Here is a 21,188-nt window from a genome sequence, read left to right as displayed (position 1 = left end):
CAACCCAATTTAGAAATGACCCAGTGATGATAAACTGATCATCCAAAGTCCAGCAGCAAAACTCCCTGAAATCAACTGCTACAGCTCCTCCGCAGGAGAATAAAGGTATTACATGGTATGCACTTAAATATGTGACTGTGTGAGTCCAACAGAATGGAATTTTGATCTTTGTCATGGCTGTCTGCTCAGACAAACAAGTTTGGCCACACAATATGATTCTTCATAGCACATATGCATTGAGTGGTGACCATTGTACAAGTGCATGGCACCCCAAGACATGGCACAAATCTTCACCTACTTTTACAAGCCTTGGCGTCCTACGAAATACAAAGATGCACACGGTATGACGCTGGTGGTTGAAAATTATGCTTTAATTGAGGAAATAAAAGTTCAATTTATACAAGATGGAAGGCCGGAAAAAAAAAAGTCCTCTCAGTTAGAATATACAGTGGCTCACTTGACTGGAGGAGAACGGCGCCATTTGGGGGGTATCTTGTGTTCTTTCCCCAGGCTGGGAAGAGGTTAATTAACATAATATATCAAAAATGCATCCGGTTCCTCACATTAGCCGCCAAATCAAAGCCGTAAGTCTCTGCGATGTTGAGTTTCCTGGGATGACTCGCCCTGCCTGACGTGTTCCATTCCGTATTTCTCTATATTGCTAGACCTTCAAGTACATTTTCTCCACATATTTGCTTGTAAACAAAGATGCAGGGAAGCTTGGACTTGGAAAAAAAGCTCATTGCATTTTGAGGGACTTTTCGTTGTCGGTCACCAGGGCGTCGTTGCAGTGGACCAGGTCTTCTTCTGGAAGGTCTGGTTGAGGGTAGACAACGTAGCAAACTTTCTGTCCACAGTATGTCATCTTTTCTGAAACAAAAACAGAAAGAACACGTTTATGGTGTGAATGTGGTGGATCTTGTTGATCAAGGATGTCTCTACAGAGAAATTTGCCCTTACTTCCAAAGGGGTCCAAGGGGTCTCAAACTGGTCACGTCAACACAGGAAACAATTCTAGAGGTGGACTTTAGAATAGACCTTATAATTAATAATCCCCTCTTGTCCTGCTCAAAACGCCACAAACCTTTTATCAAGAACAGACCATATGGATTGCCCCCCAACCTATTTTCACCTAAGACGATGTACCCCTCTGGCTCGTATCCAAAGGAAGCCTTGCTTTGGTTTCACAATCCGTGAAGAATGAGTCCAACCTGATTTGTGCCCATGGCCATTATTTTTTTCCACTAATAATCCATAAAATACATTTTTAATTATTGAGGTCCTCTACTAATCATGAGATGGAAGGTTTACGTCTCAGAAGCTAGCTGTAGATCTGAAGCCTCTGTCACTCCAGTTCTACTCCCCGCCCAGTGCCACCTCCTCCTGCTTAACTGATGGCTCCTTTGCCTAAAGTCACACAGCATAGAGGCTGTAAGTCAGGGTAAGGGCTTGTTTCCACATGCGAGAAACATGTCCGTGTCTCGCATGTGGAAACGAAGTTCTGGCGCCGGCACTCCGAAGCAGAGCGTGCGGCCGCATAGCAACACATGCAGCCGCACGCTCCACTCCGGAGTGCCGGCGCCAGAACTTCGTTTCCACATGCGAGACACGGACGTGTTTCTCGCATGTGGAAACAAGTCCTAAAGGAAGCAATGGTGGGTGGGAAATAGAGCTGTAGTGAACAAGGCTTCAGATCTACCATAGCTCTTCAGCTTCATTTGCATATCAATTCAAATGCTGATTTCTCAGTAACGGAGGAACGGACTAACCATGTAAAGGTATTACAGGACTTGTCTTTAAAAGAGCTACATGCACATATAAGTAGTTTGGGATGATGAAATCATGCAGACAGGTAACCTTTAATGCTACCATCAAGCGTTATGGTAACAAATGATCGTACAGTATTGCTATTTGTTTCTTTTGCCATTTTTTGTGGGTACAAGACCCACTCTTCAACCCTGGTGGGTGTACAGGACCTCCATTAAGTGCACAATGACTTACCAATAAATCTATCTACACACTTTGGTTTATTCTTCCAGTAAACTGCCAGGAAGAAGACTGGCACACCCGTTAAAATAATGATGAGTCCGACGCCACACACTACTGGTTCTGAATAAAAGCTGAATATCAGTAGGAACGCCCAGAAACATAGATAAGTGATGGGAATCAGCAGATTCACCTGAAATAAAACAGAAAATGATAACATAATGGTATTTTTTAACGTATATCCATATTTTTACTAAAGTTCCCCTTTAAATAAAAAAACCCTGCAGAATCAATGCGATCCCAGTGTCATACTGAGTGTGCTGCAAAATCTGCCAGAGCTAGAAATAAGTATATTACTTAATAATGCATACTGTCATCTGCCAGTCCTGACCGGGTCAGCATCATTACCAGCGCCAGTAGCATCATGTGCATATTAGGAGGCGATGAGAGGCCTGAAAACAATGCAAATCTATGATTATGATGTATACACCCATATTTCTGTATAGGATTCCTTCATAATTACATTTTATACATGCAACAAGATGACTTATTTTTTTTTCCCAAAACTGCAGTAAAAACATTTTTTTTCCTGCAAATTCCAAAATTGAATCACAGAAAAAAATGCAATATGGTTGCGTAGTGTAAACGTACCATTATCATTAGACTTCTAGTTACAGCATCATACAATATCTGATCACTTCACACGACCCAGATTAAATTTATGCAATATTAATCTAAAAGTGTGTGCACATGGAGACTTTTAATGAAGTTTTTGGCATCAATGCAACACTATAATCCACATTAAAAAAAACACGTAAAATCTGCTTGCTAGGGTATTTTCATGCAGAAATTTTGGGGGCGAGGATATTGAAGTGGATCCACGTCAAAATCCACATCAGTGAGTATTTGAAAAGGTTTTATGTGGATTTCGTAGTTGATTCTCTTCAATATCCACACTTTAAAAATATCTGCGTCAATGTTTTTTTTCCTGTGAGTTTTTTCCACTTCTAAATCATGGCAAATATTTTTTTGGTCGTATTTATTTGTAGGTTTTGATGTTTTTTTCTGGAAATAAATTTTCATTGCTCCAAAAAACATACCCTACTATATTGTAATTAAAAATGCACCGAAAACCGAACTGAAAAAAATGTAAAAAAAATGAATGAAAACAGCATCAAATACTGAGTGTTCTTACAAAACAGAGCCAAAAACCATGTGTTTTTGAGATGTATTTTAAATTGTGGATTTTTCAGCCACAAACTCTAAATAAGAAAATTCCATGTGCCCCTGCACACTGGGTGGTAAAGTTGCTAAGGAGGAAACTTGCAGATGCCAAGCAATGGCGTGTCTCGTGTATCAGTGGACTCCATCCAAGAGAGTACGTCTGCATGACCACTTCAGATAAAAGGTACAATGCCAAAAGGACACTCTTGGGTATCAGTTGGGTCCATAGTGGCGTGTTCAAACATTCATTTTTTTTTGGGGGGGGGAGTTGCATCAATGAGAAAAACTGACTTTTTTGTCCATGTCTCCGTATTTACCATCAGCGTAGTATCCGTTTTATTCCCGGACCTATTGGATTGCATTGATGATAGGCAACACGGATCCAAACTTGACATGCCTCTGATTTTTGAGGAGATACTCGGTACACAAAAAAGAGTAATGGGCATGTGAACAGCTCCATAATCTATACAGAGTATGTGTTCTTTCCCTGAACGTGTAAGTGAAAAACAGATGTCTGAATGAAGTCTAAGGCAGTGGGAACATAGTCATAGCTAGATGATGCAATCATATCTTGTAGAATGGAGTAAAAATATTTGAGCTGCCTTGGTCTAGTTAGATTCTCCATGGCAGCCGGATCAGGGAAATCTTCACTTCTACACCTGGCATGCTGGGTGCCTCTAACATCATGTCACGGGAGAGCTAGTAATGAGGCCTCATGTGATGTCATGGCGTGCGTTGAGACGTGACATCATGATGTCTGGGGGCTTAGCAACGAGGCCTTATGTAATTTCATGACATCCGTTAAGATGTGACATCATGATGCCATGCGAGGTCTAATGTGATGTCATGATGTGCGGTGAGACGTGACATCATGATGTTGGGGAGCTTAGTAACGAGGCCTCATGTGACGTCATGACGTGCGTTAAGACATGACATAATGATGTCATGGGAGGTCATGTCATGAGAGGTCTAGTAACGAGGCCTCATGTAATGTCATGATGTGCATTGAGACATGACATCATGATGTAGGGGAGCTTAGTAATGAGGCCTCATGTGATGTCATGACGTGCGTTAAGACGTGACATAATGATGTCATGGGAGGTCTAGTAATGAGGCCTCATGTGATGTCATGACGTGCATTGAGACGTGACATCATAATGTCATGGGAGGCCTAGTAACAAGGCCTCGTGTAATGTCATGACGTGCATTGAGACATATCATCATGATGTTGGGGGTTTAGTAACGAGGCCTCAAGTGACATCATGACGTGCATTTATGATGTCATGGGAGGCCTAGTAGCAAGGTCTCATGTGATGTCATGACGTGCATTGAGACGTGACATCATAATGTCATGGGAGGCCTAGTAACAAGGCCTCATGCGATGTCATGACGTGCATTGAGACATGACATCATGATGTAGGGGGCTTAGTAATGAGGCCTCATGTGATGTCATGACGCACATTGAGACATGACATCATGATGTAGGGGGGCTTAATAATGAGCCTTATGTGATGTCATGACGTGTGTTGAGACGTGACATCATGATGTCATGGGAGTCCTAGTAGCGAGGCCTCATGTGATGTCATGATGTAATGGGAGGCCTATTAATGAGACCTCATTTGATGTTGTGACGTGCATTGAGATGTGAATTCATGTCAGAGGGGCCTTGTTCCCCAGAGACGCTCAGGAAAGAGAACTGCAGGAGTGAAGACGACCCAGCCAAGGAGGACCGTATTGGACGTCGCACCATTTTATCTAATATGTTTTCTTCCAAAAATGCAATAATGATAGACGACCGGAGAGCGACACATGGTGTTTATCTGCGGAGCTCTTACCTTAATCGGTCGGAACATTTTGGGTTTCTTGAAGCGAAGAACAATTAGCCCCATAATTGTTACTCCATAGCAGAGGTAGTTAATAAAAGACACGTAGTTTATCAGGGTGTACGTATCGCCGACCAGCATGATGATAATTGTCGCTCCGCACTAAGGAAAAAAAACACGGGGTTATCAGGAATGTCCCAACCGGAAAAACTATGCAATTTTTTTACCCCACAAAAACAGTTTCTACATTTGGCGAGATTTGCGCCAAATTTATTCTGAGGTGCCCGTCTCGTAATAAACTCTGCAAATTTGTAATTTATTAATGATTTTACGCATTTTTAGTCATTCATAAAAGTTTAAAATGATGGAAAGTGGCGCAGCGTGAGAATGGGGCGTCTGAAAAATTAAAAAGTGAGATGAAAAGTTGGTGCAAATAGGGTAAATGTGAGTATATGTTCTGCTCATGTAAAAAACACAAACAGAACATGCATAGGAAACATGGAGGTAACTTGCGCAATGTTAATAAAAGACTTTTTCTTTGAGATAAATCTGGTGTATTTTGAACTATCTTAAAAGGGGCTAATTAAATCTCTGCTTATGTGATCACATTTGCACAATTATTTTATTTCCACATAATAAATTTAGCATAGATTGCACTTCCCTTGCTCCATAGCAACCAGAAGTAGGGTCAGTGGCCCATAGCAACCAATCAGAGTTCATTTTACATCTCCAAACCTGCAGTGGGAGAATGAGACCAGTGATCTGATTGGTTGCTATGGATTCAGTGTACAGGATGAACCTGACAGGTGAGCAGCACAGGTGGAGAGCTGCTGCCATTACACACAGTCCTGTCAGGAGCTCCAGTCACAGAAAGAGCAGCAAGAGTACGAGACTGCAAACGTGAGGTGAAGAGAAAAACTAAAATAATAATCTACTTGTGGTCAGTGTCCGCTGCGGGAAAAGCTTCTGTCTGCAGGTGTCGTGCAATGTTCTGTGTCATGAAGGAAATGCTGCGGCCATAGTTACCTATATCTATATATATGGTTGACACTGTGGCCCATGTTATATATATATATATATATATATATATATATGAGGTGGATGTTGCTTTCCTCGTCGTATATATGAGGTGGACGCTGCTTTCCTCGTCGTCTATATGAGGGGGACGTTGCTTTCCTCGTATATATGAGGTGGACGCTGCTTTCCTCATCGTATGTATGAGGGGGACGCTGCTTTCTTCGTCGTATATATGAGGTGGACGTTGCTTTCCTCGTATATATGAGGTGGACGTTGCTTTCCTCGTATATATGAGGTGGACGCTGCTTTCCTCGTATATATGAGGGGGATGCTGCTTTCCTCGTATATATGAGGCGGACGCTGCTGTCTTCGTCGTCTATATGAGGGGGACGCTGCTTTCCTCGTATATATGAGGTGGACGCTGCTTTCCTCGTATATATGAGGTGGACCTTGCTTTCCTCATCGTATATATGAGGCGGACGCTGCTTTCCTCGCCGTATATATATGAGGCGGACGCTGCTTTCCTCGTCGTATATATGAGGCGGACGCTGCTTTCCTCGTCGTATATATGCGGTGGACGCTGCTTTCCTCGTCGTATATATGAGGTGGACGCTGCTGTCTTCGTCGTCTATATGAGGGGGACGCTGCTTTCTTCATCGTATATATGAGGTGGACGTTGCTTTCTTCATCATATATATGAGGTGGACGTTGCTTTCCTCGTCGTATATATGAGGGGGACGCTGCTTTCCTCGTCGTATATATGAGGTGGACGCTGCTTTCTTCATCGTATATATGAGGTGGACGTTGCTTTCTTCATCATATATATGAGGTGGACGTTGCTTTCCTCGTCGTATATATGAGGCGGACGCTGCTTTCCTCGTCGTATATATGAGGCGGACGCTGCTTTCCTCGTCGTATATATGAGGTGGACGCTGCTTTCCTCGTCGTCTATATGAGGGGGACGCTGCTTTCCTCATCGTATATATGAGGGGGACGCTGCTTTCTTCGTCGTATATATGAGGTGGACGTTGCTTTCCTCGTATATATGAGGGGGACGCTGCTTTCCTCGTATATATGAGGCGGACGCTGCTGTCTTCGTTGTCTATATGAGGGGGACGCTGCTTTCTTCGTCGTATATATGAGGAGGACGCTGCTTTCTTTGTCGTCTATATGAAGGGGACGCTGCGGCCATCGTTGTCTATATGAGGGGGACGCTGCTTTCCTCGCCGTATATATGAGGTGGACGCTGCTTTCCTCATATATATGAGGGGGACGTTGCTTTCCTCATCGTATATATGAGGTGGACGCTGCTTTCCTCGCCGTATATATGGGGCGGACCCTGCTTTCCTCGTCGTATATATGAGGCGGACGCTGCTTTCCTCGTCGTATATGTGAGGCGGACGCTGCTGTCTTCGTCGTCTATATGAGGGGGACGCTGCTTTCTTCGTCTTATATATGAGGTGGACGCTGCTTTCCTCGTATATATGAGGGGGATGCTGCTTTCCTCGTATATATGAGGCGGACGCTGCTGTCTTCGTCGTCTATATGAGGGGGACGCTGATTTCTTCGTCGTAAATATGAGGAGGATGCTGCTTTCATTGTCGTCTATATGAAGGGGACGCTGCGGCCATCGTTGTCTATATGAGGGGGATGCTGCTTTCCTCGTCGTATATATGAGGGGGACGCTGCTTTCCTCGTCGTATATATGAGGTGGACGCTGCTTTCCTCGTCGTATATATGAGGAGGACGCTGCTTTCCTCGTATATATGAGGTGGACGCTGCTTTCCTCGTCGTATATATGAGGAGGACGCTGCTTTCCTCGTCGTATATATGAGGCGGACGCTGCTTTCCTCGTCGTATATATGAGGCGGACGCTGCTTTCCTCGTCGTATATATGAGGTGGACGCTGCTTTCCTCGTCGTATATATGAGGTGGACGCTGCTTTCCTCGCCGTATATATGAGGTGGACGCTGCTTTCCTCATCGTATATATGAGGTGGACGCTGCTTTCCTCGTCGTATATATGAGGTGGACGCTGCTTTCCTCGTATATATGAGGTGGACGCTGCTTTCCTCGTATATATGAGGTGGACGCTGCTTTCCTCGTATATATGAGGTGGACGTTGCTTTCTTCATCATATATATGAGGTGGACGTTGCTTTCCTCGTCGTATATATGAGGCGGACGCTGCTTTCCTCGTCGTATATATGAGGCGGACGCTGCTTTCCTCGTCGTATATATGAGGTGGACGCTGCTTTCCTCGTCGTATATATGAGGCGGACGCTGCTTTCCTCGTCGTATATATGCGGTGGACGCTGCTTTCCTCGTCGTATATATGAGGTGGACGCTGCTGTCTTCGTCGTCTATATGAGGGGGACGCTGCTTTCTTCATCGTATATATGAGGTGGACGTTGCTTTCTTCATCGTATATATGAGGTGGACGTTGCTTTCCTCGTCGTATATATGAGGCGGACGCTGCTTTCCTCGTCGTATATATGAGGTGGACGTTGCTTTCCTCGTCGTATATATGAGGCGGACGCTGCTTTCCTCGTCGTATATATGAGGCGGACGCTGCTTTCCTCGTCGTATATATGAGGTGGACGCTGCTTTCCTCGTCGTCTATATGAGGGGGACGCTGCTTTCCTCATCGTATATATGAGGGGGACGCTGCTTTCTTCGTCGTATATATGAGGTGGACGTTGCTTTCCTCGTATATATGAGGGGGACGCTGCTTTCCTCGTATATATGAGGCGGACGCTGCTGTCTTCGTTGTCTATATGAGGGGGACGCTGCTTTCTTCGTCGTATATATGAGGAGGACGCTGCTTTCTTTGTCGTCTATATGAAGGGGACGCTGCGGCCATCGTTGTCTATATGAGGGGGACGCTGCTTTCCTCGCCGTATATATGAGGTGGACGCTGCTTTCCTCATATATATGAGGGGGACGTTGCTTTCCTCATCGTATATATGAGGTGGACGCTGCTTTCCTCGCCGTATATATGGGGCGGACCCTGCTTTCCTCGTCGTATATATGAGGCGGACGCTGCTTTCCTCGTCGTATATGTGAGGCGGACGCTGCTGTCTTCGTCGTCTATATGAGGGGGACGCTGCTTTCTTCGTCTTATATATGAGGTGGACGCTGCTTTCCTCGTATATATGAGGGGGATGCTGCTTTCCTCGTATATATGAGGCGGACGCTGCTGTCTTCGTCGTCTATATGAGGGGGACGCTGATTTCTTCGTCGTAAATATGAGGAGGATGCTGCTTTCATTGTCGTCTATATGAAGGGGACGCTGCGGCCATCGTTGTCTATATGAGGGGGATGCTGCTTTCCTCGTCGTATATATGAGGGGGACGCTGCTTTCCTCGTCGTATATATGAGGTGGACGCTGCTTTCCTCGTCGTATATATGAGGAGGACGCTGCTTTCCTCGTATATATGAGGTGGACGCTGCTTTCCTCGTCGTATATATGAGGAGGACGCTGCTTTCCTCGTCGTATATATGAGGCGGACGCTGCTTTCCTCGTCGTATATATGAGGCGGACGCTGCTTTCCTCGTCGTATATATGAGGTGGACGCTGCTTTCCTCGTCGTATATATGAGGCGGACGCTGCTTTCCTCGTCGTATATATGCGGTGGACGCTGCTTTCCTCGTCGTATATATGAGGTGGACGCTGCTGTCTTCGTCGTCTATATGAGGGGGACGCTGCTTTCTTCATCGTATATATGAGGTGGACGTTGCTTTCTTCATCATATATATGAGGTGGACGTTGCTTTCCTCGTCGTATATATGAGGGGGACGCTGCTTTCCTCGTCGTATATATGAGGTGGACGCTGCTTTCTTCATCGTATATATGAGGTGGACGTTGCTTTCTTCATCATATATATGAGGTGGACGTTGCTTTCCTCGTCGTATATATGAGGCGGACGCTGCTTTCCTCGTCGTATATATGAGGCGGACGCTGCTTTCCTCGTCGTATATATGAGGTGGACGCTGCTTTCCTCGTCGTCTATATGAGGGGGACGCTGCTTTCCTCATCGTATATATGAGGGGGACGCTGCTTTCTTCGTCGTATATATGAGGTGGACGTTGCTTTCCTCGTATATATGAGGGGGACGCTGCTTTCCTCGTATATATGAGGCGGACGCTGCTGTCTTCGTTGTCTATATGAGGGGGACGCTGCTTTCTTCGTCGTATATATGAGGAGGACGCTGCTTTCTTTGTCGTCTATATGAAGGGGACGCTGCGGCCATCGTTGTCTATATGAGGGGGACGCTGCTTTCCTCGCCGTATATATGAGGTGGACGCTGCTTTCCTCATATATATGAGGGGGACGTTGCTTTCCTCATCGTATATATGAGGTGGACGCTGCTTTCCTCGCCGTATATATGGGGCGGACCCTGCTTTCCTCGTCGTATATATGAGGCGGACGCTGCTTTCCTCGTCGTATATGTGAGGCGGACGCTGCTGTCTTCGTCGTCTATATGAGGGGGACGCTGCTTTCTTCGTCTTATATATGAGGTGGACGCTGCTTTCCTCGTATATATGAGGGGGATGCTGCTTTCCTCGTATATATGAGGCGGACGCTGCTGTCTTCGTCGTCTATATGAGGGGGACGCTGATTTCTTCGTCGTAAATATGAGGAGGATGCTGCTTTCATTGTCGTCTATATGAAGGGGACGCTGCGGCCATCGTTGTCTATATGAGGGGGATGCTGCTTTCCTCGTCGTATATATGAGGGGGACGCTGCTTTCCTCGTCGTATATATGAGGTGGACGCTGCTTTCCTCGTCGTATATATGAGGAGGACGCTGCTTTCCTCGTATATATGAGGTGGACGCTGCTTTCCTCGTCGTATATATGAGGAGGACGCTGCTTTCCTCGTCGTATATATGAGGCGGACGCTGCTTTCCTCGTCGTATATATGAGGCGGACGCTGCTTTCCTCGTCGTATATATGAGGTGGACGCTGCTTTCCTCGTCGTATATATGAGGTGGACGCTGCTTTCCTCGCCGTATATATGAGGTGGACGCTGCTTTCCTCATCGTATATATGAGGTGGACGCTGCTTTCCTCGTCGTATATATGAGGTGGACGCTGCTTTCCTCGTATATATGAGGTGGACGCTGCTTTCCTCGTATATATGAGGTGGACGCTGCTTTCCTCGTATATATGAGGTGGACGTTGCTTTCTTCATCATATATATGAGGTGGACGTTGCTTTCCTCGTCGTATATATGAGGCGGACGCTGCTTTCCTCGTCGTATATATGAGGCGGACGCTGCTTTCCTCGTCGTATATATGAGGTGGACGCTGCTTTCCTCGTCGTATATATGAGGCGGACGCTGCTTTCCTCGTCGTATATATGCGGTGGACGCTGCTTTCCTCGTCGTATATATGAGGTGGACGCTGCTGTCTTCGTCGTCTATATGAGGGGGACGCTGCTTTCTTCATCGTATATATGAGGTGGACGTTGCTTTCTTCATCGTATATATGAGGTGGACGTTGCTTTCCTCGTCGTATATATGAGGCGGACGCTGCTTTCCTCGTCGTATATATGAGGTGGACGTTGCTTTCCTCGTCGTATATATGAGGCGGACGCTGCTTTCCTCGTCGTATATATGAGGCGGACGCTGCTTTCCTCGTCGTATATATGAGGTGGACGCTGCTTTCCTCGTCGTCTATATGAGGGGGACGCTGCTTTCCTCATCGTATATATGAGGGGGACGCTGCTTTCTTCGTCGTATATATGAGGTGGACGTTGCTTTCCTCGTATATATGAGGGGGACGCTGCTTTCCTCGTATATATGAGGCGGACGCTGCTGTCTTCGTTGTCTATATGAGGGGGACGCTGCTTTCTTCGTCGTATATATGAGGAGGACGCTGCTTTCTTTGTCGTCTATATGAAGGGGACGCTGCGGCCATCGTTGTCTATATGAGGGGGACGCTGCTTTCCTCGCCGTATATATGAGGTGGACGCTGCTTTCCTCATATATATGAGGGGGACGTTGCTTTCCTCATCGTATATATGAGGTGGACGCTGCTTTCCTCGCCGTATATATGGGGCGGACCCTGCTTTCCTCGTCGTATATATGAGGCGGACGCTGCTTTCCTCGTCGTATATGTGAGGCGGACGCTGCTGTCTTCGTCGTCTATATGAGGGGGACGCTGCTTTCTTCGTCTTATATATGAGGTGGACGCTGCTTTCCTCGTATATATGAGGGGGATGCTGCTTTCCTCGTATATATGAGGCGGACGCTGCTGTCTTCGTCGTCTATATGAGGGGGACGCTGATTTCTTCGTCGTAAATATGAGGAGGATGCTGCTTTCATTGTCGTCTATATGAAGGGGACGCTGCGGCCATCGTTGTCTATATGAGGGGGATGCTGCTTTCCTCGTCGTATATATGAGGGGGACGCTGCTTTCCTCGTCGTATATATGAGGTGGACGCTGCTTTCCTCGTCGTATATATGAGGAGGACGCTGCTTTCCTCGTATATATGAGGTGGACGCTGCTTTCCTCGTCGTATATATGAGGAGGACGCTGCTTTCCTCGTCGTATATATGAGGCGGACGCTGCTTTCCTCGTCGTATATATGAGGCGGACGCTGCTTTCCTCGTCGTATATATGAGGTGGACGCTGCTTTCCTCGTCGTATATATGAGGTGGACGCTGCTTTCCTCGCCGTATATATGAGGTGGACGCTGCTTTCCTCATCGTATATATGAGGTGGACGCTGCTTTCCTCGTCGTATATATGAGGTGGACGCTGCTTTCCTCGTATATATGAGGTGGACGCTGCTTTCCTCGTATATATGAGGTGGACGCTGCTTTCCTCGTATATATGAGGTGGACGTTGCTTTCTTCATCATATATATGAGGTGGACGTTGCTTTCCTCGTCGTATATATGAGGCGGACGCTGCTTTCCTCGTCGTATATATGAGGCGGACGCTGCTTTCCTCGTCGTATATATGAGGTGGACGCTGCTTTCCTCGTCGTATATATGAGGCGGACGCTGCTTTCCTCGTCGTATATATGCGGTGGACGCTGCTTTCCTCGTCGTATATATGAGGTGGACGCTGCTGTCTTCGTCGTCTATATGAGGGGGACGCTGCTTTCTTCATCGTATATATGAGGTGGACGTTGCTTTCTTCATCGTATATATGAGGTGGACGTTGCTTTCCTCGTCGTATATATGAGGCGGACGCTGCTTTCCTCGTCGTATATATGAGGTGGACGTTGCTTTCCTCGTCGTATATATGAGGCGGACGCTGCTTTCCTCGTCGTATATATGAGGCGGACGCTGCTTTCCTCGTCGTATATATGAGGTGGACGCTGCTTTCCTCGTCGTCTATATGAGGGGGACGCTGCTTTCCTCATCGTATATATGAGGGGGACGCTGCTTTCTTCGTCGTATATATGAGGTGGACGTTGCTTTCCTCGTATATATGAGGGGGACGCTGCTTTCCTCGTATATATGAGGCGGACGCTGCTGTCTTCGTTGTCTATATGAGGGGGACGCTGCTTTCTTCGTCGTATATATGAGGAGGACGCTGCTTTCTTTGTCGTCTATATGAAGGGGACGCTGCGGCCATCGTTGTCTATATGAGGGGGACGCTGCTTTCCTCGCCGTATATATGAGGTGGACGCTGCTTTCCTCATATATATGAGGGGGACGTTGCTTTCCTCATCGTATATATGAGGTGGACGCTGCTTTCCTCGCCGTATATATGGGGCGGACCCTGCTTTCCTCGTCGTATATATGAGGCGGACGCTGCTTTCCTCGTCGTATATGTGAGGCGGACGCTGCTGTCTTCGTCGTCTATATGAGGGGGACGCTGCTTTCTTCGTCGTATATATGAGGTGGACGTTGCTTTCCTCGTATATATGAGGGGGACGCTGCTTTCCTCGCCGTATATATGAGGTGGACGCTGCATTCCTCGTCGTATATATGAGGTGGACGCTGCTTTCCTCGTATATATGAGGTGGACGCTGCTTTCCTCGTATATATGAGGTGGACCTTGCTTTCCTCATCGTATATATGAGGCGGACGCTGCTTTCCTCGCCGTATATATGAGGCGGACGCTGCTTTCCTCGTCGTATATATGAGGCGGACGCTGCTTTCCTCGTCGTATATATGAGGCGGACGCTGCTTTCCTCGTCGTATATATGCGGTGGACGCTGCTTTCCTCGTCGTATATATGAGGTGGACGCTGCTGTCTTCGTCGTCTATATGAGGGGGACGCTGCTTTCTTCATCGTATATATGAGGTGGACGTTGCTTTCCTTGTATATATGAGGGGGACGCTGCTTTCCTCGTATATATGAGGGGGACGCTGCTTTCTTCGTCGTATATATGAGGAGGATGCTGCTTTCATTGTCGTCTATATGAAGGGGACGCTGCGGCCATCGTTGTCTATATGAGGGGGACGATGTGGCCATCGTTGTCTATATGAGGGGGACGCTGTGGCCCTCGTCGTATATATGAGGTGGACGCTGCTGTCTTCGTCGTCTATATGAGGGGGACGCTGCTTTCTTCATCGTATATATGAGGGGGACGCTGCTTTCTTCATCGTATACTGTATATGAGGTGGACGTTGCTTTCCTTGTATATATGAGGGGGACGCTGCTTTCCTCGTCGTATATATGAGGCGGACGCTGCTTTCCTCGTCGTATATATGAGGTGGACGCTGCTGTCTTCGTCGTCTATATGAGGGGGACGCTGCTTTCTTCATCGTATATATGAGGGGGACGCTGCTTTCCTCGTATATATGAGGTGGACGCTGCTTTCCTCATATATATGAGGTGGACGCTGCTGTCTTTGTCGTCTATATGAGGGGGACGCTGCTTTCTTCATCGTATATATGAGGTGGACGTTGCTTTCCTTGTATATATGAGGGGGACGCTGCTTTCCTCGTCGTATATATGAGGTGGACGCTGCTGTCTTCGTCGTCTATATGAGGGGGACGCTGCTTTCCTCGTATATATGAGGTGGACGCTGCTTTCCTCGTATATATGAGGTGGACGCTGCTGTCTTCGTCGTCTATATGAGGGGGACGCTGCTTTCTTCATCGTATATATGAGGTGGACGTTGCTTTCCTTGTATATATGAGGGGGACGCTGCTTTCCTCGTATATATGAGGTGGACGCTGCTGTCTTCGTCGTCTATATGAGGGGGACGCTGCTTTCTTCGTCGTATATATGAGGAGGATGCTGCTTTCATTGTCGTCTATATGAAGGGGACGCTGCGGCCATCGTTGTCTATATGAGGAGGATGCTGCTTTCATTGTCGTCTATATGAAGGGGACGCTGCGGCCGTCGTCGTCTATATGAGGGGGATGCTGTGGCCATCCTTCTCTATATGAGGGGGACGCTGCGGCTGTCGTCTATATGAGATGCGTGTATGTGGCTGACGTTGTATGTATTTTGAGGACGCTGCATACCTGGGTATGCAATTTGAAAAAACTGATTTAAGACCTAAATTTAGGGCGTGTGCGCACAATGTTTTTCATGCGGAAATCGCTTCAAGAAACACTTTTGCATGTGGTATTGTCCAGGTGTTTTTTTGTCCTGAAGTGTTTTTGGTTGGCTTTCTGTTAACTTTTTCTGCTGTCTTTTGTTAATGGTTTTTATCCTTTTTTTTATGATTTTTCTCATGTTTTTTGAAGTCTATAAAGCAATGAATAGAACTCTACCGTAAGGTGAAAACGCCTCAAAAATGCATACTAAAATCTCTAAAGAAGTGCCATTTGTGCATCTTCTCTTGTAAAGTTTGGGGCTGTTTCATAGCAGATTACCCCTGAGGAACGGTCAGGTCACTGTTGGCTTTTTTTGAAAACCAGAAGCAAATAACAAAAGACTGAGAGTAAGAATAGCAGTTACTTTACAATAGCGATTCAATAGAGTCTTTCAAACATTTTTTTTTCGGCCGTGTTTTGGATTGAACCGTTTTAAAAGAACTCCTGAGAATACTAGGTGTACACATAAGAGAATGCATCTACAGACCCTAACTACCTTTCGTTATGGCATTAATGCAGAATTGATGACATCTAAAGCATAGATTGACGCGCCTACGATTTCTCCATTTCCAGCAGTGGTCAAGTAACATAGTGGATTTATCCTGCAGCATGTGCATGAATTTTCGGAAAATATATGATGTCTTTGTATATAAGGGGATATTCACATGCATGTGACCGGGGTTGTTTCAGGTCCATATATTTTGTTGACAACATAAATACCGTAATTAGGTTATCAGTCAGTTCTATATTATCAATGAAGTACTTACACAAACCAGCAGAGCAGGTACTGGGGTGCAATATTTAAAATGGATCATGGCCAGTAAGCTGGGCAAGTGGCCTTCTCGGGCTCCGGAGAAGCATAGCCTATGGAAAGAGCAAGGGCAAAAGCTAACTTTTTTTTTTTTTTTTTGCAACCATGAAGTGTTTATTTTAAAGTGAATCTCCACCTTTTATTGCCATGTCATTCTGTGGTCCAAAATTCTGAGCTAATTAATTTCTTAATCTATTTTGCAATGACTGGAGATTTGTTTTTCTGATTTCAATATCACTTGTATAGGTATAGTTATAGCGTTAAATTATACAAATGCCATTGCTTGCAGCCACCACTAGAGGGAGCTTGCTGCATACTGTGTATACATGGAGTACAATATTACACCAGTCTGCAGTCAGCTCCTTCTACTGACAGCTATAGGCAGTCAGAATCTCCTATCTTTTTAATATATAAATATCAGGGTATTCCAGCCAGAAGCATTTATTACTGAGTAACTGATGGAAGTCTAACAGAGACCACCACTTATTTTCAACACAGAGGACTTTTCTCCACCAACCTCTTCCTCCCGCCATAACTTTCTGACTATGGGTATTAGTACGAATAGAGTTGTAGTTGAGCACTTTGCCTGTCGATTTCTGTTTGCACCATAGACTTTGAATTAAGTGTCACAGTGCATGCCGCTGGGGCAAACTGGCTGTTTTTGCCACCCGGTGGACAAGTTAAAGGCTGTGTGCACACGCTGAGGATTTTGCTGCGGATCCGCAGCGTATTTGATGCAGCAGATTTGCAGCAGTTTTCCATGCGGTTTACAGTACCATGTAAACCTATGGAAAGCCAAATGCGCAGTGCACATGCTGCGGAAAATTCCGCACAGAAGCGTTGCGGTTTATTTTCCGCAGCATGTCAATTCTTTGTGCGGATTCCACAGCGTTTTACACCTGCTCCATAATAGGAATCCGCAGGTGTAAAACCGCAGGTGAAATCCGTACAAAAATGCCGTAAATCCTCAAGTTTTGCAGAATCCGTGCGGAAAAATCCACATTGGAATCCGCAACGTGTGCACATACCCCAAAAGTTTTTTTTTCTAGCTGGAAGTATTTCGCACATCATTTTGGACCCATTTGGGATAAAAAAAAAAAGCAAAATGGTGTTTAATGGTGGACATTCACTTTAAGGCCCAATAGCATTTTAGCACATCGGTTCATCAAGGCTGTTTTGATTGTCTTGTGTTAACACAAAAGTATAAAGGATACTGTAATATAAATTAGCAGTGAAAATATTTTAATCTATGTTCCTCAAGATCAGGTTAGAGCGCTATGTTAAAATAGGAAAATTAGTGAAAGTATTGTACAGGAGTCATGGCACCGACCGCCGATAACACAGCAACTTTGCACTGACTATCATTCTAGTTATGCTCCCTGTATGTTACATGGCACTTATTCTACACATGTGCAGTGAACAGTTTTCCTTTTCTGTACCGTGACCTTTGCTGCTTTGTTGCATTCTCTGATGTGCAAATTTTGCACCATGATGTAACCCTCCACAGTTTCTTCATCATGGATCCGCTTAGTGACAGCCTTTAGAGACTCGACATATTCCTACGGGACATTGCATGATGAGTTATCATGCTTCATGCTGATGTGATGGGGATCAGGAGCTGTATTCCCAATTTTGGTAACGGTTCTGCGTGCTATTAGACATTACACTGCACTTTTAGGGCTCATGCAGACATCCGTGCAAATTGGTCCTAGCACGGAGCACAATGCACCCACTGCCTGCAGCTCTCCAGACCTGAGCGTAATAGCTTCATATATGTTTATGAGGCTGCGGTCACACTAGCAGTATTTGGTCAGTATTTTACATCAGTATTTGCAAGCCAAAAGCAGGAGTGGGTGATAAATACAGAAGTGCTGCATATGTTTCTATTATGCTTTTCCTCTATTTGTTCCACTCCTGGTTTTGGCTACAAATACTGATGTAAAATACTGACCAAATACTGCTAGTGTGACCGCAGCCTGAGGCGGTGACACTCGGGTCGGGAGATTCGCAGCCAGTCCATCCATTGCAGTCCGTGCTCTGACCGGACATCTGCATGAGCCCATAGGCCGTGTTCCCATGTATCATTAAAGGGGTTGTCCACTACTAGGACAACCCCTTTGATCTAAATGTTTTGCCCCGATATAAAATTAAAAAAAAGTTTATACTCCTTTCCTATGCTGGCGCCATTCCATCGGTGTCAGCACTTGCCTTCCCAGGGCTCTAGTGTGGTTTCTTGACACATGAGACTGGCACCCAGTGAGCGCTGGCGTCACTGTCCCGGTGCCGGGCACCACGTGTCATAACAACCGCTCAAGAGCCTCGGGACCGCGGGGGCCAGCACGGGAGGTGAGTATTGACTTCTTTATTTTATCAGGGCCAAACATTTAGATCGAAGGGGTTGTCCAATAATGGACAATCCCTTTAGCGTTTTGTTTTTTTGGTGCAGAAAATCTGCTGTGTTTATTAGTTAAAACAAAGTGAATGTCATTCCATGAAAATTTATGTTCACTGTGTTTAAAGATGTTGAACTGTGCATTTTATTTTCTCTCCATGCTTCTGTGGGGGGCTGAATAAAATGCATGTTTAGGAAAAAAAACAAGTGTAGAATTTCTGCACTAAATAAAAAGTTTGAAATAATCTGCACCAAAAAAACATTAGGGCTAGGGTCACGTGACTGTTTTTCTCTCATCCAAGTGCTAATCACAGCATGATCAAAGTTTGATCGGAGTGGGATCCAATTTTCTCGGGTGTAAAGAATTTTAAAAAGGTTCCCAACCTTCTCAATTCTTTCAGTCTGAACATCAGACCGCACTTAGATGTCGTGCAAGTGAGGTCCGGATTTTTTTTTTTCCATATACATGAATGATCGAGTGTGATCAGATGCAACTCGTGCATGCTGCAATTTTTTTCCCTTGGGCCACTTGAAAGAAGGAAAAAAATTGGACATGTACACGGCCCCATAGAATAGTCCAGGTACGAGTGCTATCCGTCACAACGACAGATAACACTCGTTGGCTCTTTACGGACAAAGAAATGTAGTGTTTTACAGTCCCAGCAAAATAAACGACATTTCTGAAATCTCAGACACACGCTGCTAATTTTTCCTTGCGGATTTGAACCCTCAAAGCGTTTTTACAAATCTGCAGCGTGTGGATTCACAACCAATGAGACAACTGAAAAAATGAGAAGAAGCAGTAGTTAGGTTTATCGGAGATTGACTACTGATTGTAGAAGCAGGTGTTAGACGCTAACTCTACAACGGTCAATCACGCAGCATCCAACCTTGATGAGGTAAAGAGGTATCCATTAATCCCTCCGAATGTGGACAGCGCTACTGACACTGGCATGATCCAGGAAAAATATCCCAGTAACTTTTCACCAAAAGTCTAAAGCAACAGAAGGGGGGGAAGGAAGAGGCTGAAAATATATGGATGGAAACAAGACTGACCAAATGTGGTTGATCGAGGGGCTACTTACAACTGCCACCGCATTGGACGACATCAGTTCTTCCGGCGTCATAGCCGTAAAATAAGCTATGTTAGTGAACGTGTAGACAAATGTCACCAGCGGGATGGAGATGAATATGGCGCGAGGTAGATTCCTAGAGGATAAAACAAGATTATAGGGTTTTTTTTTTTTCTCATTTACATTGAGTTAACATTTTTCATTTTTGAGTTGCATTACGACATCTTGCAGTCCTATGCAAAAATATCTCGTGGCTTATTCACATAGATTCTGGCCTCATCTGCCTTTTGTCTACAGTTGATAAGGTAATAATGACCAGATGATGGATCCCCAGTAGCACCCTTTGCCTTTTTAATGGGGTCTGCCAAGTTATGTTGTGAGTTAACGGAGACCCCAATGCCATGTGAGCACAGACTCAGCAGTAATCTTCCATTAAGGGCCCCTTTCCACTTGTGAGAAAAAAAAACGGTCCGTAATCTGGACCGAAAAAACGGATGTAACTTATGCGATTGTCATGTGAGTGCAATGCGATTTTTAATCGCATCATCCGTTTTTACATCCGTATGCAATCCGTTTTTTTTTCTCTGCAACTATTTTTATACAGTCATTTACAGGACTATTTACAGTGTTCTGTGCCACAGAATGGTAAGGTATACGTAAAAAAACGGATGGAATACGGATGGTCCGTATTCCATGCGTTTTTTTTCTCGCACCCATTGACTTGCATTGGCAAGTCTCGTCCGAGACTCGCAGCAAATCGCAGCATGCTGCGATTTTTTTCTCAGCCCGATTTCAGCTGAGAAAAAAATCGCAAATGGAATGTCACCTATTGAATAACATTGGTCCGAGTGCAATCCGATTTTTTATCGGATTGCACTCGTCCGTTTTCCTCGCAAGTGGAAAGGTGCCCTAAAGCTGCATCCCACTGATAAAACTATATCCGCAGAAGGGTTTGCACCGGTCCCTCAGGGGTTACGAGGGTCTTGCTGCTGAGGTTTATAGAATTGAACTGGAAATGCACATGTCCTGTAGTGATGGACGGTAGACGATCAGCAGCGTCTCATTTATCGGGGTCCATTGTGGGCCACATTGTTTTTCAGGAACTTGGATCGAATGTCCACTAAAACAGTAATGAATACAGGATTGTCAGAAATGGTAAACTCACCTTCTGGGATCAACCAGTTCTTCTGTGACATAATTCAGAAAGTTCCAGCCACTGAATGCAAAAGACCCCTGTAAGAATGCCAGAGCCAGCTGTCCAACCGTTGGGGTCATCCAAAAATTAAATGCATTGCTAGGTTTTAATTCTTCGTAGTTTCCTGGAGATAACAGACATGAATTACGCTTATCT

The 21,188-nt window shown here is 45.4% G+C and overlaps 1 protein-coding gene across 1 annotated transcript in view; it reads right to left on the bottom strand.

The window, feature by feature from the left end:
• Nucleotides 1-352: 352 nt before the first annotated feature.
• SLC7A10 (solute carrier family 7 member 10) overlaps nucleotides 353-21,188 on the bottom strand; it is a 44,985-nt gene continuing 24,149 nt past the window's right edge. The window contains exons 5-11 of the mRNA XM_069739232.1: nucleotides 21,003-21,156; nucleotides 19,850-19,973; nucleotides 19,655-19,758; nucleotides 16,329-16,425; nucleotides 5,046-5,195; nucleotides 2,002-2,179; nucleotides 353-870 (exon numbers count right to left, since the gene is read on the bottom strand). Coding sequence (XP_069595333.1) covers nucleotides 740-870; nucleotides 2,002-2,179; nucleotides 5,046-5,195; nucleotides 16,329-16,425; nucleotides 19,655-19,758; nucleotides 19,850-19,973; nucleotides 21,003-21,156 — 938 coding nt within the window. The 3' untranslated portion in view covers nucleotides 353-739. The remainder of the gene's footprint in view (nucleotides 871-2,001; nucleotides 2,180-5,045; nucleotides 5,196-16,328; nucleotides 16,426-19,654; nucleotides 19,759-19,849; nucleotides 19,974-21,002; nucleotides 21,157-21,188) is intronic.

The sequence above is a fragment of the Ranitomeya imitator genome, chromosome 9, assembly GCF_032444005.1.
Source record: "Ranitomeya imitator isolate aRanImi1 chromosome 9, aRanImi1.pri, whole genome shotgun sequence".
NCBI classification, from domain to species: Eukaryota; Metazoa; Chordata; class Amphibia; order Anura; family Dendrobatidae; genus Ranitomeya; species Ranitomeya imitator.
This window is presented reverse-complemented; position numbering and strand designations above follow the sequence as displayed.